Genomic DNA, 24,345 nt, shown 5'->3' on the forward strand with positions numbered 1-24,345 from the left:
GGAAAAGGGAGTATTGATTACCGCAGAGTTGTTCTCATATTTCAGGCCATCTGAGGACCGAGCACTTAAGTGTTTTAACTGGAAAGGGACTGTTCATCAGAATCCAAGATTCCGATCTCATCCCGTCGTTTCATCTCGTCGTCGTCGACGGAAAGGACTCCGAGGCGTGTTTTCTGAGAAGAAACTCCACCCGTCACAACTCAGGGCCATCAGCCCCCGGCGGAAACCCGGGCCGCCTTCTCCTCCCTGGCTCGCTTTAAATGGACGTGAATGGATGTGACCATGTGGCTTGTGTGAGGGGGGAATGTGTGTGTGTGTGTGTGTGTGAGAGAGACACAATGAGCTCAGTGTTCGGGCCCTGCAGAGCCTGCAGCCGGCCTGCCTGGCCAACCTTATGCCCTGCACGAGACAGCTGTTCCCCTGCCACATGAATAAGGAGGTGGGGGAGGGGGTGGGGGGGGGGGGGTTGAAAGAACGAGGGCGAGAGAGACGGAGAGGGGAAAGGAAAGAAGAGAAACTCGTGGAGACATGAAATAAAGGGGTCACAAAAAGCCAAAAAGTAGACACGGCGGATGCTTCAGTGTTGGAATTTCACGGACAGAGACTTCTCACTCAGGAGGCCCGAAACCGACCGTACAGCGGGCCATCTACAAAGATCTGGAAACCCGAATCGCCCCTGATCGTTATTTTAGGGATGAGAACGCAAATACAGAGAACGGACCTGAAAGAGCAGATCCAAGTATCGGCTGGATGTTCCACTCGGTTTACTCTAGAACATTTAAGGACACTTACTCACCGTTAGTTACCGTTAGTTAAGAGCTAACGGTTAGCTTAGCGTAGCACAGAGATGGGTTTATGCCAGAAAGGGTCGGAGCAAATGTTGAATGAGTTGCTTTGTAACTAAAATCAGGGCAAGCTACCACATCCAAAAACTTAAAGACGACATCTTGTCTCATGTCCCACAGTCATTATCCTACAGCTACATAGCGGGGACACGGACGGCTGCGGCTGTTTCCCGCCGAGAGACAGGGACATTGGACCCGAGCCCGAATCCAGGAGGACTACAAGTGCTTCGTCCTTGCTCCGACCCGCGGACACATCCACCCGCTTCCCCCCTTCCCTCTGAACGGCTTCCTCATTTACAGCCGGCACGGAATAAGCCATCCGCACGGTTTCTCTTTTTTATTATTTCACCCCCTTCTATCCTTTGCCCTCGAGGCACCGTCCCTCGACAACGTATCCCTCCATCTCCCCTCGCCTCTCTCTCTCTCTGTGGGGAACGGCCCAGTAATGCCAGACTAATAAATCATTCATGGCGTTGTTCCGCCCCTCCTCCTCCTCCTCCTCCTCCTCCTCCTCTTCTTCTTCTTCCATCCTCCCATCCTCCTCTCCCTCGCTGCTCTACTGTAGCGGTGGTGACCGCATCACCACACCCGCAGACTGTTTACACACACACACACACACACACACACACACAGGAAATAAAGGGTTAACGAGCCCTCCACACAGGCTTACGTTACTTCAAAAGAAGAACACACGAATCGGATGTGGGAGGCAAAGACACCTGAGCTACAGTACTGACAGACCCGTCGAAGCCCAGACAGGTCATAGCCACACCAGACACACCGGGGGGGGGGGGGGGGGGGGGGGGGGTGCTGCAGCAGAGTATCTGAGTGTGGGATGCGTTTAATACGCAGCTAAGCAGTCGGTGTGTAGCAACCTCTGGCCAACAATAAGGATACCCTTTGAAAAAGCCCCCCCCCCCCTCCCACCCCTTTCAGCGGTGAAATCAGTCGGCTGCACCGCCGCCGCGTTTCCAGATTTACGACTTTAAAAGAAGGCAAACCGGCCCTTTTGTGATTTTACAACTAGACGTCCTTCCCTCCTTTATGGCAGCGCCGAGGGTCGAGGTGACACATGGCGAGTTTCCTGCCGCGTCGGCCAATTTCTCACATTCAACACAAAACCACACGCCACACAGATTCTGCGACCGCCACTCCTCCTTTTCACGTGGGGGGGGGGACGGGGTCGGCGTGCAGTCCCACCAGCTGAAGAGCTGGCGCATACGTGTGCATGACCTGTTAAATTGCCCTTTAGGACCCTCAGATGGTCCTTTGGCATGACACCACACGGACCCGCCCCCTTTTTACTCCCTGCCGATGTGTTATTGGTTAATGCGCCGGGGCGGTGACAGTGAGTGAGGATGAGGAGGAGGAGGAGGAAACACGGGGAGGAACGCGTTGAATAATTCAAATGTTTCCTCAAGTATCAACAGATTCAAGCTGCTGGTTTTTGTGATTTTAGCAAATTTATTCATCATCCGAGTAGATAAATGGAAAGCAGCAGAAATGATGAAATTAGTTTTTAGCAAGGCAATTTATCTACTACTAATGAAATGAACCATTGAAACTTAAAAACAAACCGAGACTCGACCGCTGCAGTGAACGCTACGTCGTGATACATACATACAGGGGGTGAGAAAACGGTGACATTTATTGCTGGAAGCCTCTGAAGGGGAGGACCCCCCCCCCCCCCCCCCCGCTGGTTCCTGGACCCCTACTTTGGGAACCTTGGGTTCACACTACTAGGCAGTGGCTCATTCGCTGCCAGTACAGCCGAGCTGTTGTGTGTGTGTGTGTGTGTGTGTGTGTGCCATAGATAGCATGTTCATTTAATGAGTGGATAATAATATCCCCCTCCATGTCCAATGAACTGTGGGTTGAGGGCATCGGCCAGGGGCAGGGCGGGGGGAGGGGGAGGGCGTTACAACACAATAGGAGTGTTGGGGAGTGTGGGAACCGATTCTCCCTGGGACAATAGGCCACTTCCCAGCAGCCACGGCGCTCGCTATCAGCTGCGGGGCCGGCGTAGCACGGCGCTGAATGATATGCGCCAGCTCAGCACAATGCGGCTTTCTCCCAAACAAGACCAGACTGTTTCCTATCCCAAAGACAACACAGGCCGGCTCTAGCCTACACACAGGCCCATTCTCACACCGGCGGTCTCTTTCCGGGTCTGCATCGCTCTCTCGCTGTCACACGCACCAACAAGGACGGGGACTGTGGAGACGGGCCGGGGGCCCCGCCGTGCCCGTAAGCAGGCCACCGGTTCCCCTCCGCCTGGGCTGCTGCTGCTGCTGCTGCTGCTGCCGGTCGGCGAGATATTCTGGGCTGAAATGCTATTAGTGTAACCCAGTTTACCCAGTACCAGTTGGCTGCTGGAAGAGCAGCTCCGATGAGCCCTCAGGGACACACGCATGCACACACGCGCACACACACACACACACACTCTCAAGGGCAATGCACAACGACAAAAAGGAGGGGGAAGAAAGATGGGGCGGAAACGGGAGCAAGGTGATGAAAGACTTGAACTCGATGTGATGAATTCTACCGTCAAGAGGAATAAGCGCTGTCCGAGTTTCTCTGTGTGTAAGTGTGTGTGTGTGTGTCCCTAGAAGGGACTCTGGTGTGACCCAAACTCAAACCTGTGCACAACCTTTCCTTTTGTGTACGTGCCCCCTGGTTGCTGCGGCAACGCAGCCTGAGAACCAGAAGAGGGGGCGGAGCTTAGTGGGACAGAGAGGAGCAACCCAGAGTAGCTCTTGAATGTCACTGCTTTGACATTGAGTTTAAAATGTAAATTTACCTGACAACATATCAAAGATCTCACTCATTATCATAAACACTTGAATTACATGTTTGCTTATTTTCTTTTAAGACAGAACCAATAAATATCTTTATGACCAGATATAAACGTTTGAACCCACTAACTCCACTAAACAAATAACTGTTAAATTTTACCAACATCAAAAATAAAAGACAGCATTTAATGATTTCCATATTTATCAGCCGGGTCAAGTACAATTTATTTGAAAGTTGCCAAAGGGGATTATTTTTGTTTAAACTCATCTTCATAACTTCCACATATCTCATTTCAAGTCTGATCACATGAATCAAAAGACTTTGTAACTACTAAAGCTGTCTTTAGTACATAGCCATAGTACATTATAGTTTTTTTCAAGCATTACTTATTAATATGTTTCACCTGAGGCCAAAACATATTGTGTTGCAAAGCACCATTTGATGGTGTCAAATATTTAATGTCTTCAGCAACCACATTCATCATAGTGTTCTATATTTTTTATTTATGTATTACATAATTCGTTTGAAGTGGAAATGATGTACACATGTATGTGTCCTTCTCGTCGTCGTAGAGGAACGGTCGCATAATAGTGACACAGCCTGTTAGCAACTTAGCTTTAGCAATTAGCTATTTAGCTAACAGGCTGCGGTCTCGTTTGGAGACAGCGTCGCTTAATAAAAACTCCTCATTCAGAAACACGCCGTTAGTGGACAGTCTGCTCGCGTGTGCGCGGGTCTCCGTCGGGTGAGAACTCGGCAGCGGGTGACTTTATTCTGCTTTACTCCACTTATTCTGGCGTCATGGCTGCCATGTCAGAGGCTCCCCTTCTCTCGTTTCCTCGCGTCCAGTCTTCCTACCTGCATGGAGTCGGCGCTGATTATTTCTCCCTGAAGCCGTCTTCCGATCTCGATCGCCAGCTTGGACTTTCCGGTGCCGGTGGCTCCCAGAATCACCACCACGGACGGGACCATCGCTCGCCGAAAGGCACGCTGCACGCCGCGAGCGGACGCCGCCATGATGCCGCTCTCCCTCGGCGCCCGGCTGACGGCATCGCGCATGCGCAGCGGGCGCGGAGATGCGAGGTGGGCTGCGTTACTATGGCAACAGGCAGCCGTTACTGTGGCAACGGCGACTGATGGGGTTTTCGTCTTGTGAGACTAAATAAGCTATTTAGAAATGTCGGTAAATCCTATTGTTAAGCGCAATTTGCATGTTAATAGGATCAAAACCAGATTAGCCATCTCCAGTCAATAAGGTGTAGGAGCGGACCCATCGCTTATTGCCGCAGTTGTGAACTGCTCAGACTGTTGGGTTGCATTTATGAAATGCCTCTACATGGAAGAATCGCAGCATATTTATATTTGTTTCTATGGAAACTGCCGGGGCTCTGCAGCAGAGAGCATAGATGGCCGTTGCCATGGCAAAGATGCCAGGATCAGTTACCTTGGAGACCGCCCAGAGCAAACAGCGTATGGGGAGATGTGCGTTCACTCATACAGGTGTTTTTAATGAAATACATGTGTTCAAATAATTATCCTCTTCATAATAACAACCTGGATTTAAATGTATCAATAGGTGTCATAAGATGCATTCTTGTGGCGGGAAAGAAACAAAAGCACACGTCATTTATGATGTCAAACCATGAATTTATTATTTTTCTTACTTACTCTTCATACATAGAGGCTTATGAGGTACAGAAAAAAGTGCTGAAACAAGGCTCCAAAACCACCATTATTAAACTCTCAAAGTAAGAAAACATCCACTGCTAACGTGACAACAGCAGAGATCAGTGACCAATACAATTTTTATTTTTAATTGTGCAAACCACTGCTGTGGTTGGTTATTGAGGTGGGGGGGATGTGGGCCAATGGTGGTCTGTGCTGAATTAATTAGCAAAAACAAAAAGTAATTCACAGGATTTAAGGGGACATTGACGACGACATCCCGAGTCCTCTGATATAACGCTGTGTTTCCATCCGTGTGGGTCTCGGCTTGTGTTGCATATACAGCAGATTAAAGCGGGCTGGGTTTTCCCTCAAGCACAGTTTATGGCCCAATCAAAAGAGCTACAGGCTACGTGGGAGTTTCCTGAGTGCTGGTTAGATCAAAGCATGCTACTTGTCGTGACCGAGTCATTTACAGTACTAGTTCAAGGGCTACAGTGTTCTGTCGCATGGCTTATGGGAACAATAGAGAGCAAAAAAAGCAGCAACGTCACTGAAGGCTAAACACAGCCAGAAGTTTAATCGGTAGATCCTCTTAAGTCCTCTCACTCCCCCACCCACCAGATTTAAGAGAGTGCTGCAGCTATAGTGATTGGATTGAAGCATTTCAGGTGCTTCCCGAAAAAGGAGCCCGCGCAACGTTCAGCACATCACCACCAATAGAGCCCTGCCAGCCGCGATAACGAAAACAGTCATTAGCTCACACTGAAACACAACTCTGTAGGAAAATATAGTATAAAACTTTTGTCAACTTGTACAAATAAAATAAACCCCAGAGACAAAAAAAATGTACTGAACGGTAAAGAAGACAAGTAGGCATTGCAACAACAACAAAAAGTGTCTAGTGTGATCAATGTTTAGTAAATGTTTTATTTTGACTCCGTTTTTCCATCATCATTTTATTAACAAAAATAGAAGCTTTGAGTCATCTTTGAAAAGCCAGCAAGCCTGGCCCCGGTTTAGGACGCAGGGCCGAACAAAAACTAGGACGAGTACGGTAGACCGCTCTGGTTTTGGAAGGGACTGTACAGTAAGGGATAGTCTACGCACGCTGAAAGGCTTCTATAGGCATTACATCGAATGCAAAACAATTTACAAATATATCAGACCTCATTGGGCTTCATCTCAAAAGCAAAAGTTGGCATTTTTTTGGATGTTGCTTAAAACAAACTGATTTAAATCGAAGCCATTCCCCAAGTTTCTTTTGGTTGATCATCTGAAGCCAACATTCATCTTTTGGCTGGTCTCCATGGCACGAAAATAACAACAAATAAAGAATTTTATAGTGTTTTTTGCAGATGTTGATTGAAAACAGGACAAATCTCAAAACAATGCCTTTGTGCATTTCCAAATCTTCTCCAAAACAATGCAACAAAACTGGTCGTCATGGTGGCCCCGGGCCCCCCGTTTAAAACCTGCAGGCACAGACCTGAGCGCGCCTCCAGAGGTGCAGAACGTATTGTTGTAACATCTCTGACGCATGGCTCAGTCTCCATGTGACGACGGGAGCTCCAGATTCAAAAAGAAAAAGAAAAAAAAAAAAGAGTGAACAGAAGAAGCGGGAAGAAGAAAAAAAAAAAACAGAAAATAAAATACAAAAAAGGAGCATAAACCAAGGCACAACCCATGACAACATGTGCAAGCGGTCTGTATATGCCAAGCGCTAAGGAGCGAGACACTGCAGAGAAAACGGAAAGCAAAAGAACACCATCAAGGGGGGGGGGGGGGGGCGGGGCGTCGGAGGCCTGAAGAGAGACGGAAAGAGAAGAGAAGACAGAGGGCACCTGGAGGCAGGAGACGTCAGACCAGAACCTGCAGCAGCTCGACTCCAAGCCGCCGCATTCCCAGCGAGCCTCCCCCGTAACGAGCAACAGTTTTGAGCATTTTTCCAGCAGGGGGGGGGGGGGGGGGGGGATATTCTAGACAAAATCTACACTGAATGGCCATATTAATCTCGCTGTCCTGTCCGGCTTGCGGCCTTGTCAATCAATCACTCAGAAGCTAATGTGCAAACCAACAAAAACAAAAACTATAAATCCACCCGCACCATTCCAACGTGACCAAATTCAAAGTGAACAGTAGTGTCTCTCCTCCTTCACGTAGTTCAAGTCCAGTTCTGCGCACGCGCACGTGCGCGGCCCGGGGCGCCGTCGCTCAGGAGCGCTTGAGCAGCGCCAGCCTCTGCAGCAGCTGCAGCTGCCTGGACTTGAGCTGCTTCCTCTCCTGAGCCTTCAGCCTCTCGCCGGCGTGCAGCTGCCGCAGGTACTCCGTGGCCCGCGTCAGGATCGCCACCTTCGGCGTCTTGGGGCAGTTGGCCAGGCCCGGGATCTCGTCCCGCAGCGACAGGAAGCGCGAGCGCAGGTCGTTCCTCCGCTTGCGCTCCAGGAAGTTGTGCGCCTTGCGCTTGTCCGTGTCCTCGCAGTCAGACGACTGCGGGCTGGAGAGGTGGCAGAAGGAGTGGGGCTTCGACGGGGAGCTGTGGGAGGACGAGGAGGAGGAAGAGGAGGAGGGAGGAGACGAAGGCGCAGAGGACGAGGCAGGGGAGCAGGCGCCGAGGTCGGGCGACGCCGACCGCGCCCCGGTGGGCTTCCGGCCGTCCAAGTTCAGAGGGGCGTGGCCAGGCCGGGGCTGCTGATGGTGGGAGAGATGGTGCGGCTGCGAGGAGGCCTCCTGCCGGACCCTCTTCCGGGGCGGCTCCAGCGGCGCTGGCGGCGGCAGCAGCGTGTCCGGGGAGGGGGCGGCGTAGTTGTGCTGCTGCTGGTGTATGGAGATGTGGAAACGCTTCATGCCCAGGTCCAGCGGATCCGCCCGCACCGTTATGGTCACTGGCTTGCGAGCGTTGACCAGTCGGCGAGGTTTGCGCTGCTGCTGCTGCTGCTTGTGCTCCACCGTCACCACATCGATCTCTTCTTCGTCCTCGTCCTCCTCATCATCATCATCATCATCTGAAAGAACAGGAGGGGGAGCAATTAAAACATGTGGTTTTGTCACAAAAACAAAAAAAGCCAAAACACAGCGAACACACTGAGTCCAGCCTCCTGAAACCAATGAACACGCTCAAAGCCGCGCACGCTTGTCAAAGACGATCGACGGAGCGAGGATGAGAGGCGGCGGCGGCGCCTCGACTGTGACGCCCTCAGGTGCAAATCGACATCTCTTCGACGACAGATGTTTCACTCTGCGCACGTCTGGAGCCATTTAGCTGCCCGATTCGACCAGAAACAAAAGGTTTTAAATAAGAGGAATGGTCTTATTGACTTTACTCTCCGCTGTACTCTCCGCTGAACACACACTTTTAAAGTAATTGCCCCCAGAGGCGTTGAATGCTCCAAAAGAAGTCATCTCTATATGAATAACACAGCAGAGAGGGACTTGACAAAGAGATGGGGGGGGGGGGGGGGGCGCCTATTATGTGCAACAGCAATTATACGACAGCAGATGTAATCTCATATCACAAGGCGCTCAGAACTGATTCCCTCAAGTTTCCGATGATCGCTCAAGCGCCTCTTCTTTGAGCGTGCATTATCCCCCCCCCCCCCCCCCCCCCCCCGGAACGGGGCACAATGCCTGCCTCACACCCGCGTCAAAGAATTCTGCACGCCTAGCCGACCCTCCTAACCGGCTAATCCCGCTGCATTCACAGCGCGGCCTGCGACCGAATCCACCCACTGACACAATTGGCGCTGCAGCCTGTTGAGCGGTGGAATGCAGCAACAAGTTTCCCTTTGTGACATTCCACACACACACACACACACACAGAGACACACACACACCCCGAGATCACATGGCAGCCTACACACAGATGTCCATCATCCAGGCTTCACGGAGAGGGAATGGATAAAGTCAAAAGCGCTGCAGTCTTCGGTGTGGCAACACTACGATAAAAACAGGGTCGATATACTTCAGTGTAACATAAGGTTCAAACAATAAAATAAAAAATAAAAAAGGAGTTTAGTCTCATAGAATTCATGCCAAATGTGAGCCAGGGGGAGTGCAGGAGAGGACATTGTTATCATAAGTCAGACTGGAAGACGGGGAGAGGGAGCAGCTGGTCTGCTGGAGGCCGGCCAAGCAGATGTTTCAATGGGTGTGTCGGGTTGGAGCTTCCAGCATGTGTTGCATGCACCAAGCTCAACGCAATGCAGTCATGTGCCATGCCAATCCTCGGTGTGAGATAATGGCCAATCACAGCAAATATCTACTCTTACTATACTATATATAAAAAATGAGAACCGAGTAACTCTCACAAAGCACATTTAGACAGCAAAGCAGATCTTGCTTTTGGAAAATTATTAAAACAACAGTAGAAGAAGAAGAAGAAGCTTCCATATAAAAAGGGTGTCATTATGATCATCAAGTATATCTCACACACACACACACAAACAAACTTGTGTGTACTATAGTGAAACGCTCCAATACATCCAAGTACCACATTACACATTCAGACCGGTACTGACCTGAGGAGTCGGTGTGAGACTCGGAACCTGAGGACACTGGCTTCTTGCAGCCCCCGGTTAGCGGGAAGGTGAGCACGGCGGCCGGGTCCACGCAGTCCGCCGCCAGTCCGCTGACGGCCGACGCGTCTGCGGGGGGACACGGCGCCCTCCCCGGGGACGCGACCGCAGCCTTGGCGGCCGCCGCAGCAGTCGTTGTCCCGGGACAGGAGGCGCAGCGCTCCCCCACCACCCTCTCCAGCTGCTGTCCGGCGGAGAAGCAGCTCCACATGCAGTCCTGGATGATGATCGAGCTCAGGTTCCCGAAGGAGTCACTGGACGCGCTCAGCTTGCAGGGAAGGTCCTGCTGCTGCTGCTGCTCGTCCTCCTGCCCCAAGAACTGAGACACCCACTCCAGCTTGTCCCCGAGCGACGGGCACAGCAACCCGACCCTGCCCGGCCCTTCCACCGCCCGGATGGGGCTCATGGGCGGGGTCGGCACCAGCTCGAATTTCTTCCATATGTCCTCGCTGGGCGCCGTGGACTTGAAGAAATCCTCGTCCGGGTCGTGGTGGTCGTCGTAGAAATAATGTTGGTAGTGGTCGAGGTGCTCCATGTCCCAGTTTTCATAACGAGGCGCGGTGGTGCTGATGCCCGGCATGGGGGCTGCAGGCGAGGAGGGGTGTGGTGGTGGTGGTATGTGTGTGTGTGTGTGTGTGTGTGTGTGTGTGTGTGTGTGTGTGTGTGTGTGTGTGGGGGGGGGGGGGGGGGTTCGGGTGGATCACTCCCTGCTCCCTCTGTCTGCAGAGAGATGGAGCCAACAGTTGGGTCAGAATTGAGCTTCGCCAAAACACGCACTCGCGCGCACGCTGGGGTGAATTAAACCAGGTCTGTTACGGATAAACATCGTGCCGCCCTTCAAGGTGACGCCGCCCGATGTCAAACGGTTAAACGGAGTCCCTTCAGCCAATTAACGCAAGGTGTGCCAATTAAAGTTTACTGAGGAAGTTAAGCAACTCAGAGAAGTTTCGCAACGGAGTGTCCTTACATAACACACAGAGAGAGAGAGGAGGAGGTACTTTCTATTTTCTGCTCACTTAAATCAGAAATAGATTAATTGGATAGACAGGTACCGGTCCCGGCCGCCTCCGACAGCGTAGTCGCGTGCAAAAGGGTTTACTTCGCTCCTCCTCGGTTCAACTCCTTCCTCCGAGTCGAAATTCAGCTGCGGCTCATCAGTTAATTACGCAACAGGCGCGCCGGGAAAGCTGCAAAAAGAAAAAACCCCGCCGCGGACCGTTTAACCTAATTTAGTGCTGTTAAACACCCTTTCGCGAGAGAAGTTGGTGTGGAATAGAAGCGACTGTTACCTGGTGTGGAGAGCGAAAAACCCGCGCGCGTCCTCATAGATCCGCTGTGCGCGATATCCGTGTCCCGAAAAAAAAAGAAGAAAAAAAAACCGGGCAGCAGCGGCTTCAATGACTCCTTAAGTGTGAGCTCCCTTAAATGAGAGCGCTTCCACCGGGGCGTCTTCTTCACGGTTGTAAACGCTTGTTGTGGCGCGGGGGGGGGGGGGGGGTGGAGGGTGGTGGTGGTGGTTCGCGAGGAGGGAGGGGAGAGAGAGGGGGGGGGGGCGTCCGTTTGGTCGCAGTCCCGCCGCGCAGAAAGGGGGGCCGGATGTGCTTCGGCTGCGGTCACTTTCTTTTGCCGACTCCTGCGCTAAATGGTCTGGGGGAAGGAGAGTTGGCTGTTATGCATAAAGGGGCGGGGCGTAGTAGGAGAGCCACGCCCCGTGGTTTAAAGGCGCAGCACGCGCAATAAAATAGAAAAAGAAAAAAGAAACGCCCCGCTTCTGGTGCTCCGCGGAGGTGATTTAAAGGCGCTGGTTTTTAATGGGATGGCGATTCCTCTGTGATGAACTCATTAACACGTGACACGGACACACAAAACACGCACTTTTGTTTAATTATCCCGTGGGGGGAGCTGTATGTGTGTGTGTGCGGGGGGGGGGGGGGGGGGGGGGGGGCATCTGTCCGGAATAACAGCTGCAGCATCCGATGCATCACCACAGTCTCTGGAATCAATATGTAGCTTATGATGTAGAGTGCACCCCCCCCCCCCCCCACCCCCTTTCTCCAGCACCCCCCCTCAGGGAGACATTATGGAAGCAACCCTCTGTGTCACCTCGACAGCTGTACACGCACGCGCGCACACACACACACACACACACACAACTGCTGACTCTTGTTTTATTCTTCTTCTTTTCCTTTTGGAGCCTCACTAAACTTTGGCACACTCGCTCTTGAGGATGGTGATTGAGAAACATCCTTTTTTTTTACAACTGGGAGATGCCCCCCCCCCTACACACACACACACACACACACAACTGCTGACTCTTGTTTTATTCTTCTTCTTTTCCTTTTGGAGCCTCACTAAACTTTGGCACACTCGCTCTTGAGGATGGTGATTGAGAAACATCCTTTTTTTTACAACTGGGAGATCCCCCCCCCCTACACACACACACACACACACTGATTCAGAAGCAGACAGCGTGAAATCCTCGTTTGTCCACCTCATCGTCCCATCACCCTCCTCTCCTTCATCTTTCCTTCAAACCCATCCTCTGTCAATCGTCTTCTATTCTCCTCTCCTCCATGTTTTGGTTGGCCTACTTCCCTCCTCGCTCCCCCCCCTCCCCTGTCATTCTCATTCACCCCTAATCAAAAAGATCTTGACCCGACATGAAACAGGCGGACCAGAGGGATTTGTCCCGGGAGACATCCCGCGAAGACACAGAACTAACCGACCGCATCGGTATCACTTCTCGCTCTCTCTCTCTCTCTCTTTCTTGAGCTCCTTCTGCTCCTGATCCCTCCTTTTCACGCGGCTTTCATCTCCTTCCTCTATGTCTGGGGCCTTGTTGCATACTTCTGAAATGCCTAATCTGCCTCCTCGCTTTGAATTAATCATCAAAGGTGAACGGGTGCAAATGAAAGGAAAAAGTTCTTTTTTGTGATCAAAAATACACAGATCAAGCGAGGTCAGCCCCCCCCCCCCTCCCTCTCCCCTCTTTAAATTATTCATATTGACAAAAGAATGCACTCCCATTTACCAGACGTGTAAATGTCAATATATGGTTCTGGAGCAGGTTGTGTGCATGCAGATCGTGTGGTCTACAGCTCGGGGATCCTTGTTTGAATGCAAATCCGCTTTGTGAGGCGTGATCCACCCGAGACACACGCGCGCAGCGTCTCTTATCAGTGACACGTTGCCGTTGGTGAAGGTCCCGATGAGGTGAAAGAAAGCTGGAGCTGTTCACGAACAGCATCAACGTTGAGTAAAAGTGTGCTTTACGCTAGAGGGACTCACCTTCTTTCCTGCTGAGACGCTTAAGCGGTAAATGTGATGCGGCCAGTTGGCTTAGCTTAGCACAACGACTGAAAACGGGGGGAAACAGCTAGCCAGGCTGTGTTCAACCTAAAATAAGTCAAGTGAATTTTTAATTTCCATTTGTTTTACTCGCACTAAAACTGAAGAGTAAAAACTGCAAGTTTGAAGTGCTGGCCATTGGAGAGAAATCGCTGTGAAAATTGAATAAATAAAACTCGCATGCAAAAGAGTTGCTGTTTTCCTCCCACACTTCCCCACTGAGCACATTGTTTCATCATGGCGCTTCTAATCATTACCTTAGATGAGATTAGAGGCCGTAATGATCCCCAAGAGGCAGACGCAGTTGGTGCTGAACGCCTCCATCATAGTTTTGCACATGATAATAAATGTATCGCGGTTGTTGTTGATTGAACACATAGAAGTGGAAAACTTCTTTCTTCTTCTTCTTCTTCTTTAGAAATGGAAACATGTGCCGAGGCTCACTTTGGCCTCCCCCCTCGCACTGGATTTTAATCAGACACACGAAACACGGCCAATGATTAGAGGCCACAGGAGAGACATCAAAGGGGCAGGAAATCTGTGGCAGGTATCGAAGGGCCGAGAGCCGGTGAGAGAGCATTCCTCAAAGCCTTTCACATGTGAAGAACACGCCGTCTCTGCTATGCTTAGACAGGTAAATCAACTCTCTGCGTACACGTGTGTGTGTGTGTGTGTGTGCGCGCGTGGAGCGCAGAGTGGATCCAAATTACACACATGCAAACGGCAGTGATTGACAAGCTGATGTTACTCAGTTGCTTCTCTTCTTTCTTCAGTGACTTTTATTGCGTTCTGCGCACAAATCTATTCGGGAGGAACAGGCTGTCGGCACAGGCTGTACCCTGGAGAGAGAGAGAGAGAGAGAGGGAGGGAGAAAGAGAGAGAGTGAGAGAAAGGGGGAGAGAGAGAGGTTGAGAGTGTGAAAAAGAGTGGGGTATGTGTGTGTGTGTGTGTGTCAAAAAGCAAGGGAATAGCAAGTGTCTGCAGGAAGAGGAGAGGAGGGGGGGAGATGCTGTGCACAATAATGAATACGAAAGAGGGGGGTGTGAAGAATGTAGAGACAACTGGAGGGGGGTGGGGGTATTATGTAGGAAGTGGGGGGGGAGGTGATAAAAAAAAAGCATCAGCGTGATGGAGATCTGTGGAGGTGAAGCGGTGGAAGCTCACAGACTCCAGGAAAACGGTGCCATTACATAACGGATATTTGGCAGGGCAGCGTTGTCGAGCATCTCTAAGCGATGCAATCACACACACTCACAGACACACACATTCACACACACTCAGTCAACACAGGGTGCAGATAATCACACGTACGTGAATACACACCACCCTAAATAAATACAAGCAAATCGCCCGCTAACGTTTTGTCTGATGAAGCGCCGGCTGTTTTGCATCGAGGCCACGGAATGTAAATGCAAAAGTGTGTGTGTGTGCGTAAGTGTGTGTGTGTGTTGTAACTGACTGAGGGGATTGTTTGACCTCTGCTCCGTAGCAGCAGGCAGCACGGCTGTTTTTAAGAGTTTTTTTTTTTTTGTCCCAGCCGAGTCTCCGGTCACGTTCAAATTTTGTCATTTAACCCTCATCGAAACTTTCTGGAGAGGCGTTCGAAGCGGGAAACGAGTGTTTGTTCCCCCCCCGCCCCCGTTGACCCACCGGGACCGTTGAGACCCGACTGCCTCGCGGCGGTGTGGTGGAGACGCCAAATTACACGTTTAAAGAAACGACGTCTCAAGCTGCGCCGAACTTGTGACTCGACCAACTGGGAGCAGTGAAAACAGGCCGTAAACGCGACATCGACACGTTGTGTGTGTGTCCTCCCCCCCCCCCACCCCCCCACCCGTAAAGCTGTCGCACGCCCATCTGGTGGCGCTATAAAGAGGCCCGGGGACTCCTTCCTGCCGTTAAAACCCCTCACAGCGCCACTCGCGTTGCTCTGGTCGAGTCTTTTATTACAAGACAGTGACGAGATTCAAACTTTGGAATTCAAAATCAAAGCGGACCCCTGAAGGGTCGACCTCCGTGTCGCGGCCGCGTTGCGCCTTTGACGGAGCTCCGGGTCAGAGGCTGGAGCCGCGTCACATTACCCTTAGATGTCCCTCAGAGACACGTTCCTTTTGTTTCATGCTCCGGGACAAATCATGGCGACATCTAATGGTTCTTTCTTTTTTCTTTTTCACCCTGTTCACCTGCTGTACCTTCACAATGTGTGTCATCACACATTTCTTTCTCGTCTATATTCTGCAGTTTTTGTCCCCCTGCAGACGAAATGTGTCTAAATGTCAGTGATCAAGATGCAAATGCTTTGTTCCTGGTTTGAACCCAGGACCTTCATGCTGCTTCATCTGTCTTTGAGCAGTGGTGTTGCCTCTGTTTTCGCAGATTGCTTCTCAGGTCTTAATCTCGATGACGCCGCTCCGATTAAACAGAGATTTAAGGAAAAACAAATGTTTTGAATCCCTGAATCAAAGAGGGAAGTGACCCACCACTGCACCCATTACGATGTGACATTTAAACCAAACGCAGCTTTTGGATTCATTGGAAGAAGAAGCAGCAGACCTCAACCCGCAGCAGACAAGAACATCCCCTTCAGCAGTGAGACATCGAGCCGGAGAACATTCCCTGAGCCTTTTTCATTTATTTCTTTTCACTCATTCAAATGCTCAAAGGATTTGACGACAAAATAGCGAAAACATCGTTCGTAACGTGACCAATTCGTCCAAGAATTTACACACAAATGCGTCCACAAAAATGAAGCGGCGTCCTTGAATCTGCTCTCCGGGCCCCGTGACGAGAAAAAAGAGACCTCACTTGGCTGCTGAACACCGTGAAGCTGTAACCTTGACGGGTTGTGTGTGTGTGTGTGTGTGTGTGTGTTTGTGTGTGTGTGTGTGCAGACAACACCATCCTGGCACTTTGAAGGCAGAGCAGATGTCAAAACAACAGCTTGCACCGACCCTCTAAAATGAAAATGAGCAGCAGTATAAAGGTGCCACAATCCTCAAAACTCAATATCCTCCCGTCCAAAACGGGTCACGTGTCAACATGTGATTGGGGCGGTCCGAAGCTCCAGGTAGCACATTTAGCAACTTCAAACACATTCTTCCACTTGTACAGCGTCCCTGTTTCCGTTTTTTCTTTCTTTCTGTGAAGCTGCAGCAAGCATCTTCCTGCAGAGGGAGGACTTTGGTGAACTCGCTGTTGGCAATTCACACCTCACACCTGCTCGGGCAGACCAGCAGCAGAGGAGCATTCAGACGCTAAAGAGGGGGGGGGGCTAAATGTGTCTACCTGAAGGTGATAAAAATTTTCCTCATTTCTACATCACAGACAACAACAACAAAAAAAAAGACTCATCTGTGAATGAATGCTTGTGTTTTGTTCTTTAGTGTAGAAAGCCGAAAGGGGCGAAGGTTCAGAAGGTCCACGGATCAATGCCGGTCCTTGACTGGTCTCCTAGCCTGGAGGCAAAGGGGAGAGGCGGAGATGTGTGGTAACCTGCAGATGGACGACCCGGACACAGATGGGCGCACACACACACACACACACACACACAAAAGAAGACGAGAAGAGGCTGCTTGTCAGCAGAGAAGATTGATAGACGGCGACATCTGTCTCGGTTGGAGAGAGGAGAAAGAACTTCAGAAGTTGTAATCATTTGATTTTACTTCATGAGTCGGGGGAGATGTTTTCTTTGTGGCTGTTGAGGAGGAATTAAAGTGTTTTGGTGGGTTTGGTTGATTATAAAATGATCCGAGTTACTCAGGTCCAAGTCAAAACGAGGCTGTCAGCATCGAGGGTCTCTGAGTACCTGAGACCTTCATCTCAGACTGAGATGGGGAGACAATTACCACCCCCCGGAGTCAATAGACACAAACAAATCCATTACGGAAGCCGTGGGCATTAACTGAGGAAAAGTGTTGTTTTAATTATTTTATTCCCTTTTCGTGATTTCGGTCACAACACGAGACTCTTCACATGCGTCCTTTTCTTCAGCAAAAAGCGGCCGACAATACAACAATCTCTGACAATAAGTCCTGCAGCTCTTCCTCAACTGAAGCAGCCACTGTGTGTGTGTGTGTGTGTGTGTGTGTGTGTGTTCTGTGGAGCATGTGACCTTCTGACATTGCAGGCAGAAGGTCACAGTCTAAAGGAATTCAAGTCACTTCGGGCATCTTTCTGCCGCCGTTCTTCTTGTAAGAAACTTAGCCAGGAGCCAGTCATGCTCGAAAGTGCAGGCACACACACACACACACACACACACACACACACACACAAAGACCCACTTTAAGAAACAGTACACATTTGCAAGAATGTATTTCATTAAATTCATGAGCTACTTTGGTGTGATGCACCCTGTGAACCTGGTCACTCGTAGCGTGCAGCTGAAATATTGTATTCTTGATGTGTATTTTTTTGGTTGTTGTTGTAAACATTGGGATATTTCAGCAGTGGGTAAATAAGGGATCCAAATACCTCGTTTGCCCTTCACATCACGGGAAAGCAGATAAACAGCTTGGTCGTTGAGATCTCTAAAGAGCAGCGTGATGCTTCCCATTCCAAGAGAAGATGACGTCTCCGCTCACGTCCTTCAAACCACACGCTTTGCTCTTTGTCGCTTTCGCTTCTCGTCTCTTATTCATTTATTTATTTTCAAAGTTTGACATTTCTTCAGCACGCTTTCAAAAAGAAGTGGAGGAAACATCGCCTTTTGTCTTCTGCACTGTACAAAAGAACCCCCCCCCACCCCCCAATACCAAACCATGGATTTCTGACACACACACACACACAGACACACACACACACACAGACATTCAGACTGGCCAGATCCGATCATGGGCTGATATCAATGAGGATATCTTGTTACATCTTAACCGTGGGGAGGGAGGCACACTGCCGCCATTGTGATGCTACTACGTTGGGGGAGGGGATGGGTGAGGAGGAGGGGATGGGATGGGATGGGGGGGGGGTAGAAGGGTCAGGGCGGGATGAAGACAGTGAAATGCTAATGTTTCTACAGTCTCAATACCCTTTGTGCATCCAGGAAAACAAAAGGCAGCAGTTGAAGAGAAGACAAAGGAGATGAGGAAGATCTGAGGAACGAGCCGGCAGCCCGACCTTAAATGCGGGGGTGATGGTGATGTAAAGAGATGTGGAGGGGGGGGGGGGGGGGGGGCGGTGCCCCAGGAAGAGGCCTCCTGCCCCGGGGCTCTCCATGTGTCCCCGGCCCTGGATACCGACAGATGTCTCCGTCTCTGAGTGGAGGGACAGAAACAATTCGCCGCTAATCAGCAGATGATAGCAGAAGGGGGGGGAGGAGGTAAGGGAAGAGTAACGGGGGGGGGGGGGGGGCAGGCGTTTACTTTCCCTGGAAATATGCGATCTGTTCTGTGTGTGTGGATCCTTCTGTGCTGAGGCGGTTGTTATCTGGTTTCTGGGTTTCTCACCCACGTGACGCGTGGCAGAAGCAGCGGCCGTGGCACCTGCCCCCCCCCCCCCCCCCCCCCCCCCCCCCGCCCCCCCGTGCACACGCGCCTGTGGTGACGCTGCGCGTGTTTTTTGCGTCCGTCTGCAGCATCCTCCAGGGGTCGTTCTTCCTCAGGTCAGGCCTGTAAATCACAGTGATTGATCAGCCTCCTGTCCCCCCTCGCCCCCTCCTCATTCCAATCTAATTCCTGCCTCTTCCCCCCCCACCCCCCCCTCCTCCAACACTCCCCCCCACCGGAGGGCCCGCTGGTGATTAATCACTCCTTCAGTCGGACAGGTAGGCGTGACATCATCATCCAATACTGCGCTTAAAGAGGCACAACTGAGGATCTGGGATCAGCAAAGTGAGGACGACAGGAGAGGAGAAATAAAGAGAAATAATGCACCCCCCCCCCCTCCCCCGAAAGAGGAGCTGGGAGAGCTTTCCTTTATTACTGGTTTGTTCCCACCGCTCTTTGTGTGCGGAACACACTCCTCCTTGGGTCAGGGGTCTGGGGATCAGGTCATTCCGCTTGAGACGAACCATCCAAAAAGAGGATTTACAGCCGGATATCTGCAGCCCACACGGGGGCGAGTTCCCCCCCCGCTTAGCGGGAACCTGGAGCTGTGCCGCTCCCTGCTGGGGAGGCGGGTTTCCTGCACACAAGAGCAATCACAATCACCGCAAGAGACAAACGAAAAGTAGGAGAACGTGTCCCTTTTAAATATACTCACTGACTCCCTTGTAAAAAAAAAGATAGACTTCACCTTGAGGTGATAAAGTACCCAGGAGTCAAGAAACGTCCACGTGAGCTAATATAGCTGTGGCTATAGGAAGCATTTCCACCTCTCGGGGGTCAACTCTCATCAATCTGGTAACGTTCTCCCAGCGGGAAATAAGCTCGTGAGTGAATCCTCGTGATAGCATTGCCTGTGCAGAGATAATGCAGAATGCATTAAAGCTTTACTGTACAGAACGGCAACAGCATGTGATATTCCTAGAAATGCATGTTGATCTGGAGCTGCTGTCAGCACAGACACTGTAACTCTACAAATGATCCAGCAGGAGGCAGCAAAGCTGCAAAGATAAAGTGTGGGAGCCCAAAGGGACCAGGTCACTTCACAGTCCCCCCCCCCCCCCCAACTATGGACACAGTGTTCCTCAACCCGGGGGGGATCGATGTTGAGAGATGAGATGAAATGCGATTGTAGCAGAGCACAAGAAGAAAAACACCAACCGGTCCGTACGTTCTACCAGGAAAACACTTCCCACGTGTTGCGCAACAACATTCTTGTTGCTGAATGGAACATCTGGCTGACTTCAAACAGCATCAGCCTCCGGGCAGGTGCTGTCATGACGTGACCCTTCCTGCCCTTCACGTTGTTCTGATCGACCCACCTTCGGGCTGCAGGAAACGCTGCTGGCGGTTAACTCGGTGTTATCGGCTTGGTCGACGCCGCGTGTCGGGGGGGGGGGGGGGGGGGGGGGGTCAGAGGGCGCGGGAAACATTAACGAGAACATTAGGTCACAAAGATAACGGACGGCGAGCTCACGTCGCTCCGCACGGAGAGAGAGACGCACACGGCTATGAGAACAACACGCACACACACACACACACACACACACACACACAGCTTTTAGGAGTCCACAGGCTGGCAGCAGCGGACACCCTTGACTTCCTTCTAATTGTCCTTGTCTATTTCCTCCCAATGGACGCACACACACACACACACACACACACACACACAGCCTGTTGCACACTCATTGCCACGTCACGGTTTCCGTTTTAAACATAAATACAGAGCACCACCATACACAGTCAGCTGCTCGGAGGAAGGGGGCGTGGGGGGGGGGGGGCAATTATGGCTCCCCAGCTGCTCCTGTCGTCTGCTCGTCACATGATGCGTGAGTAGCTCGGCCCAGGCCCCCCGCTGGGCCGAGCTACTCTGACCCATGACGCACGCGTGGGTTTTTGGGTTGCGGAGAGTCAAAATGACCTTCCGGCAGCCTGAGGTGACCTCTGGCTAAATCACTACACGGTCACACCATAGTGACCTTCCTCCGCCCCCCCCCCCCCCCCCCTTGGGCCCTGAGCATATGATCCACAGCGAAGAGGAAGCAGGACAGTCAAAACACAACGCAGAGCGTGCTCACGCGCGTTTCTAAGAAGCTGCGGCGTCAAGGTCATTCATGTTTGCACGTTACCTGCTCGGTTATACGCACACTTCTTCACGCCAGAACACCCAGCACTTTATCTTCAACTTCTGCCTTTGCCCGAAGGCCCTGGCGGATTGTTGGGGACGGACTTAAAGCGCCTTCCTGAGCTCAGCTGAGCGGAGCGTAACTCGTCAGCTGACCCAGTGTCGTGTCACATCTTCCGTATCTCCTCTAATCTAATCTAACTCGTCCGAGCCAGTTATCTATACTGTACCCCTGATTGCGCCTTCAAGCAGACGGACTTGTTGTTTATTTGTGGTTCATGTGAGGTGGCGCGAGAGGGGGGGGGGGGGATGCAGCTGATATTTCAGGACAAACCAACGCGTTGGAAGCACCCAAAGAGAGGCGCAACCAGCTCCACGGGCAGCACGGGACGCGGCTTGGTTCGCTCGTGGGGGGAGGAGCCTCTAAGGCGCACTCACTCTTTAGGTATTTAGACATCGGCGTGCAGGGGGGGGTCATTTGAAGGTCGTAACACTCATCGAAAAATGTCTACAGATCAAAAAAAGAACGAGAAGTTGAGGTTTACATGAAATAATTGTTGAAGAACAAAAATGCTATTTGGGTCTCCTGCTAATTCAACTGCGGCACATTTCATTCTTTTCTTTTTTCAGGTCTGTCTTCCGTTCTTCTTTTCTCACGCCATCCTTTAGCCTTTAGCCTGGAACGTCCCTGGATGTCTTCTCCGGTGTCTGCGTTGTCTCATCCGGACACAGAGCACCGCTGACTTTAGAAAAGGTATCTCTCAGCGTGGGACGTTTTCCCATACTGATCCATAGCATTTCATGGCATCTTCGCCTTCTTTTCCCTCTCCACTTGTTGCGTTCCGGCTGTGCAGAGAACACACAGCGGACCCCAGTTGAACCCTGCTGTAACGCGATGAGACTCCACCTTTATTGATCCCCAGACTCTGAAGACTTGTTTTGTCTTGTCAGTGTTCACTCCACCCCCTAAAATCAAGTAAACAGGACTGTCCATGAGAACGCAGCGGGAGCCGAAGTAATACGGGAAACGGTTGGCTGTGGTTTAATGCGAGCCTCCCCTGACACGACCAAACATATGAGGGCCTGACAACCCCCGGAGCACAAGGTGTGCCAACAGAAACACGAGTGACACCACCATCCTGAGGGGAAACATCTGACCCCACAGCCAGGTTCAATGTTCTGGACACTCTGAGCCATGAAAAAAAAACGAACTTTGAACTTGTCACCCCAGCTTCCACAGAACGAGGCGACACTGGCATCGGGGGTGGGGGGGGGGCACGTCCTTCCAAAACCCGGCGGCTTCATTGGTAGGAGAACCAATACGGAGACGTGAAGTTTGCCACTGGAGAGAAAGAGCCCTAAAAACGCAGCGTGTTGTTTTTTTGGGCTCCAGAGCACCGGCGGGGGGGGGGGGGGGGGGGGGGGGTTGGGGCGTTTCATTGTTGGAAATGTGCAACCCGCCGGGCGACATGCCAACGTCAGAGTGCAAAAAAAAAAGAAAAGAAGCTGCAGATCCTCTAAAGGCAACAGTACAGCACAGCAGAAACAGACGGGCTTGCATCCTGCAGGATGTGGATTCAAGGCGAGGCCATTGGAGGCCGCGCCTCTAATGGCGGCGAGTTCTAGAAGCGATGAGGGCGAAGAAAAGACCGCCACCAAGCATCGGTGAGCCCGGGTGCATGAAACTCCCTCCACTGGAGTTTGGGGGAAGGAGAAAAGGTCCGCCACATCTCCACCACGCCGTGCATCGGTATTGTCCCACAGTCTTGATGTAGCTGCAGGAAGTGTTGCATCATCCAGAATCACACAAGTATCAGGTTGTCCGAGAAGGGAAGTGGTGGACAAGTCACAGCAGGGCGTCGGGTTTGAAGAAGAATCTTGTTTGACTCTTTGTTCTTCAGTGCCCTGGAGGGTTAGCAGGGATCACAGCAGAGGCGACGCGTTTGTTCAGTCGGGTTACTTTGTGTGGAAGCCACGCGGAGCACATTTAAGAACTCAGAGGTCCGACACAAAATCCCACTGGTTAGAAAGCACCGGTTCTTTTTTTTTTTTTTTAAGCGTATTTTGTCTCACGGAGACAACGCGTAATCGCCACCGTCCTCACGGGGGAACACACCTGACGGCCTGGTGACGAACCACGTGACGGCGTTACATAACATTGAATATCCTGTTTCCGTCCCACCTGCAGCTACGTAGCGCCCCCCAGTCGCTTTTTACACACGTGAATGATGGGAGAACTTGGTACGCCGTTGTTAGGCTACACCTTGCGCAGACCGCGCAGTGTCTAAGTCCTTCTCTATTCATGAGCAGCACACTGATAAAGTGACTGTAGTGTCAGAAGTTAATTGGTAGCGTTGCGTAGTCCTTTTGATGGAAAAGCAATTCTTTCAAATGCAGTTATTGCTTTTTTTTTGACACATGCAAAGTGAAATATTCTTCGGGCTAAGACTTTAATCCTTTAGTCGCCGTAAACTGTTGGCTGAGACGACCATGAAAATCAAGTCCATCCGGATATCTGTAACTGCCACCTGATAATAATAGCAGAAGTAAAGTCAGTTCTGCAGCAATATCTATCATAGGTTTCCTAAAACTAGCCTGAACTAATGTCAGATCTGATGAGGCTGTAGAACATATTTCCTTTTTTTAAGTTTCATTTAGAATAGTAGGCCTGGAACAAATGGAGTAAACTTCACAATCAGTCGCCTTCCCATTTCAACGTCTCTCTTCTTGTCTTTTCCCCCCTGAAAGCATCACAACAAAACTCTTAAATGATATCAAAATGATCTCCAATTGTGAGCGGAGGCTTGAGCGAGTAGCCTGGAGAAATTCAGGAACAGGAAGGGACACTTTTCCCACACAGTACAGATCCTCATGTCTGCTGCAGCACAATGTTTTACTCCACCTGCTGCAGCGCGTGGATTTGCATGTACGGACTCACACAGAGCGATATGCGGGTGCCTTCTCACTCCGAGACAAAGCTGCGCTGTGAATGCATGTTTGACCTTCAGAGGCATTAGGTGCTCCTACCTGTGTGGAGGCCTGTCAGTGTGTGCCTGTGTGAGTGTGTTTGTGGATGGTTTGACAGACCGTGACAGCCATGATTAAACATCGCAAACATCTTTGCATCGCCCCCATTCCGGCCCTGGGCACAGAGATGAGCATTCAAACCAGTTTGCCCACAAACTGTACGTGTGTGTGTGTGTGTGTGCGCTCAGCTATAACGGGAAGGTGTACATTCGCCACAGCAAATAAGACCCCCCCGAGTTTGAGGAAAGGCCTTCAGGCTGCACCGCCATGTGTGTAACGTCCGATGTTCGCCCGGGCCACACGCGAGGAATCCGGTGTGAACGGAGCGTCCGCATCAGACGGCGGTGAAACGGTCACTTTGAAAGCCGTCCTCGCGGATCTGGTCAGTACCGAGGGAGGAGGCGACGTCGAGCTGACACGGGGCGCAC

At 51.2% G+C, this 24,345-nt stretch overlaps 1 protein-coding gene across 1 annotated transcript; it reads right to left on the minus strand.

The window, feature by feature from the left end:
• Positions 1-7,103: 7,103 nt before the first annotated feature.
• myclb (MYCL proto-oncogene, bHLH transcription factor b) lies at positions 7,104-10,548 on the minus strand. The gene is made up of 2 exons (XM_037474713.2): positions 9,824-10,548; positions 7,104-8,311 (listed from the first exon to the last, which is right to left on the minus strand). The coding sequence occupies exons 1-2, from the start codon at positions 10,458-10,460 to the stop codon at positions 7,521-7,523; spliced, it is 1,428 nt and encodes a 475-aa protein (XP_037330610.2). The 5' UTR covers positions 10,461-10,548; the 3' UTR covers positions 7,104-7,520.
• Positions 10,549-24,345: the final 13,797 nt, after the last annotated feature.

This window comes from Pungitius pungitius, chromosome 17 (genome assembly GCF_949316345.1).
Source record: "Pungitius pungitius chromosome 17, fPunPun2.1, whole genome shotgun sequence".
NCBI classification, from domain to species: Eukaryota; Metazoa; Chordata; class Actinopteri; order Perciformes; family Gasterosteidae; genus Pungitius; species Pungitius pungitius.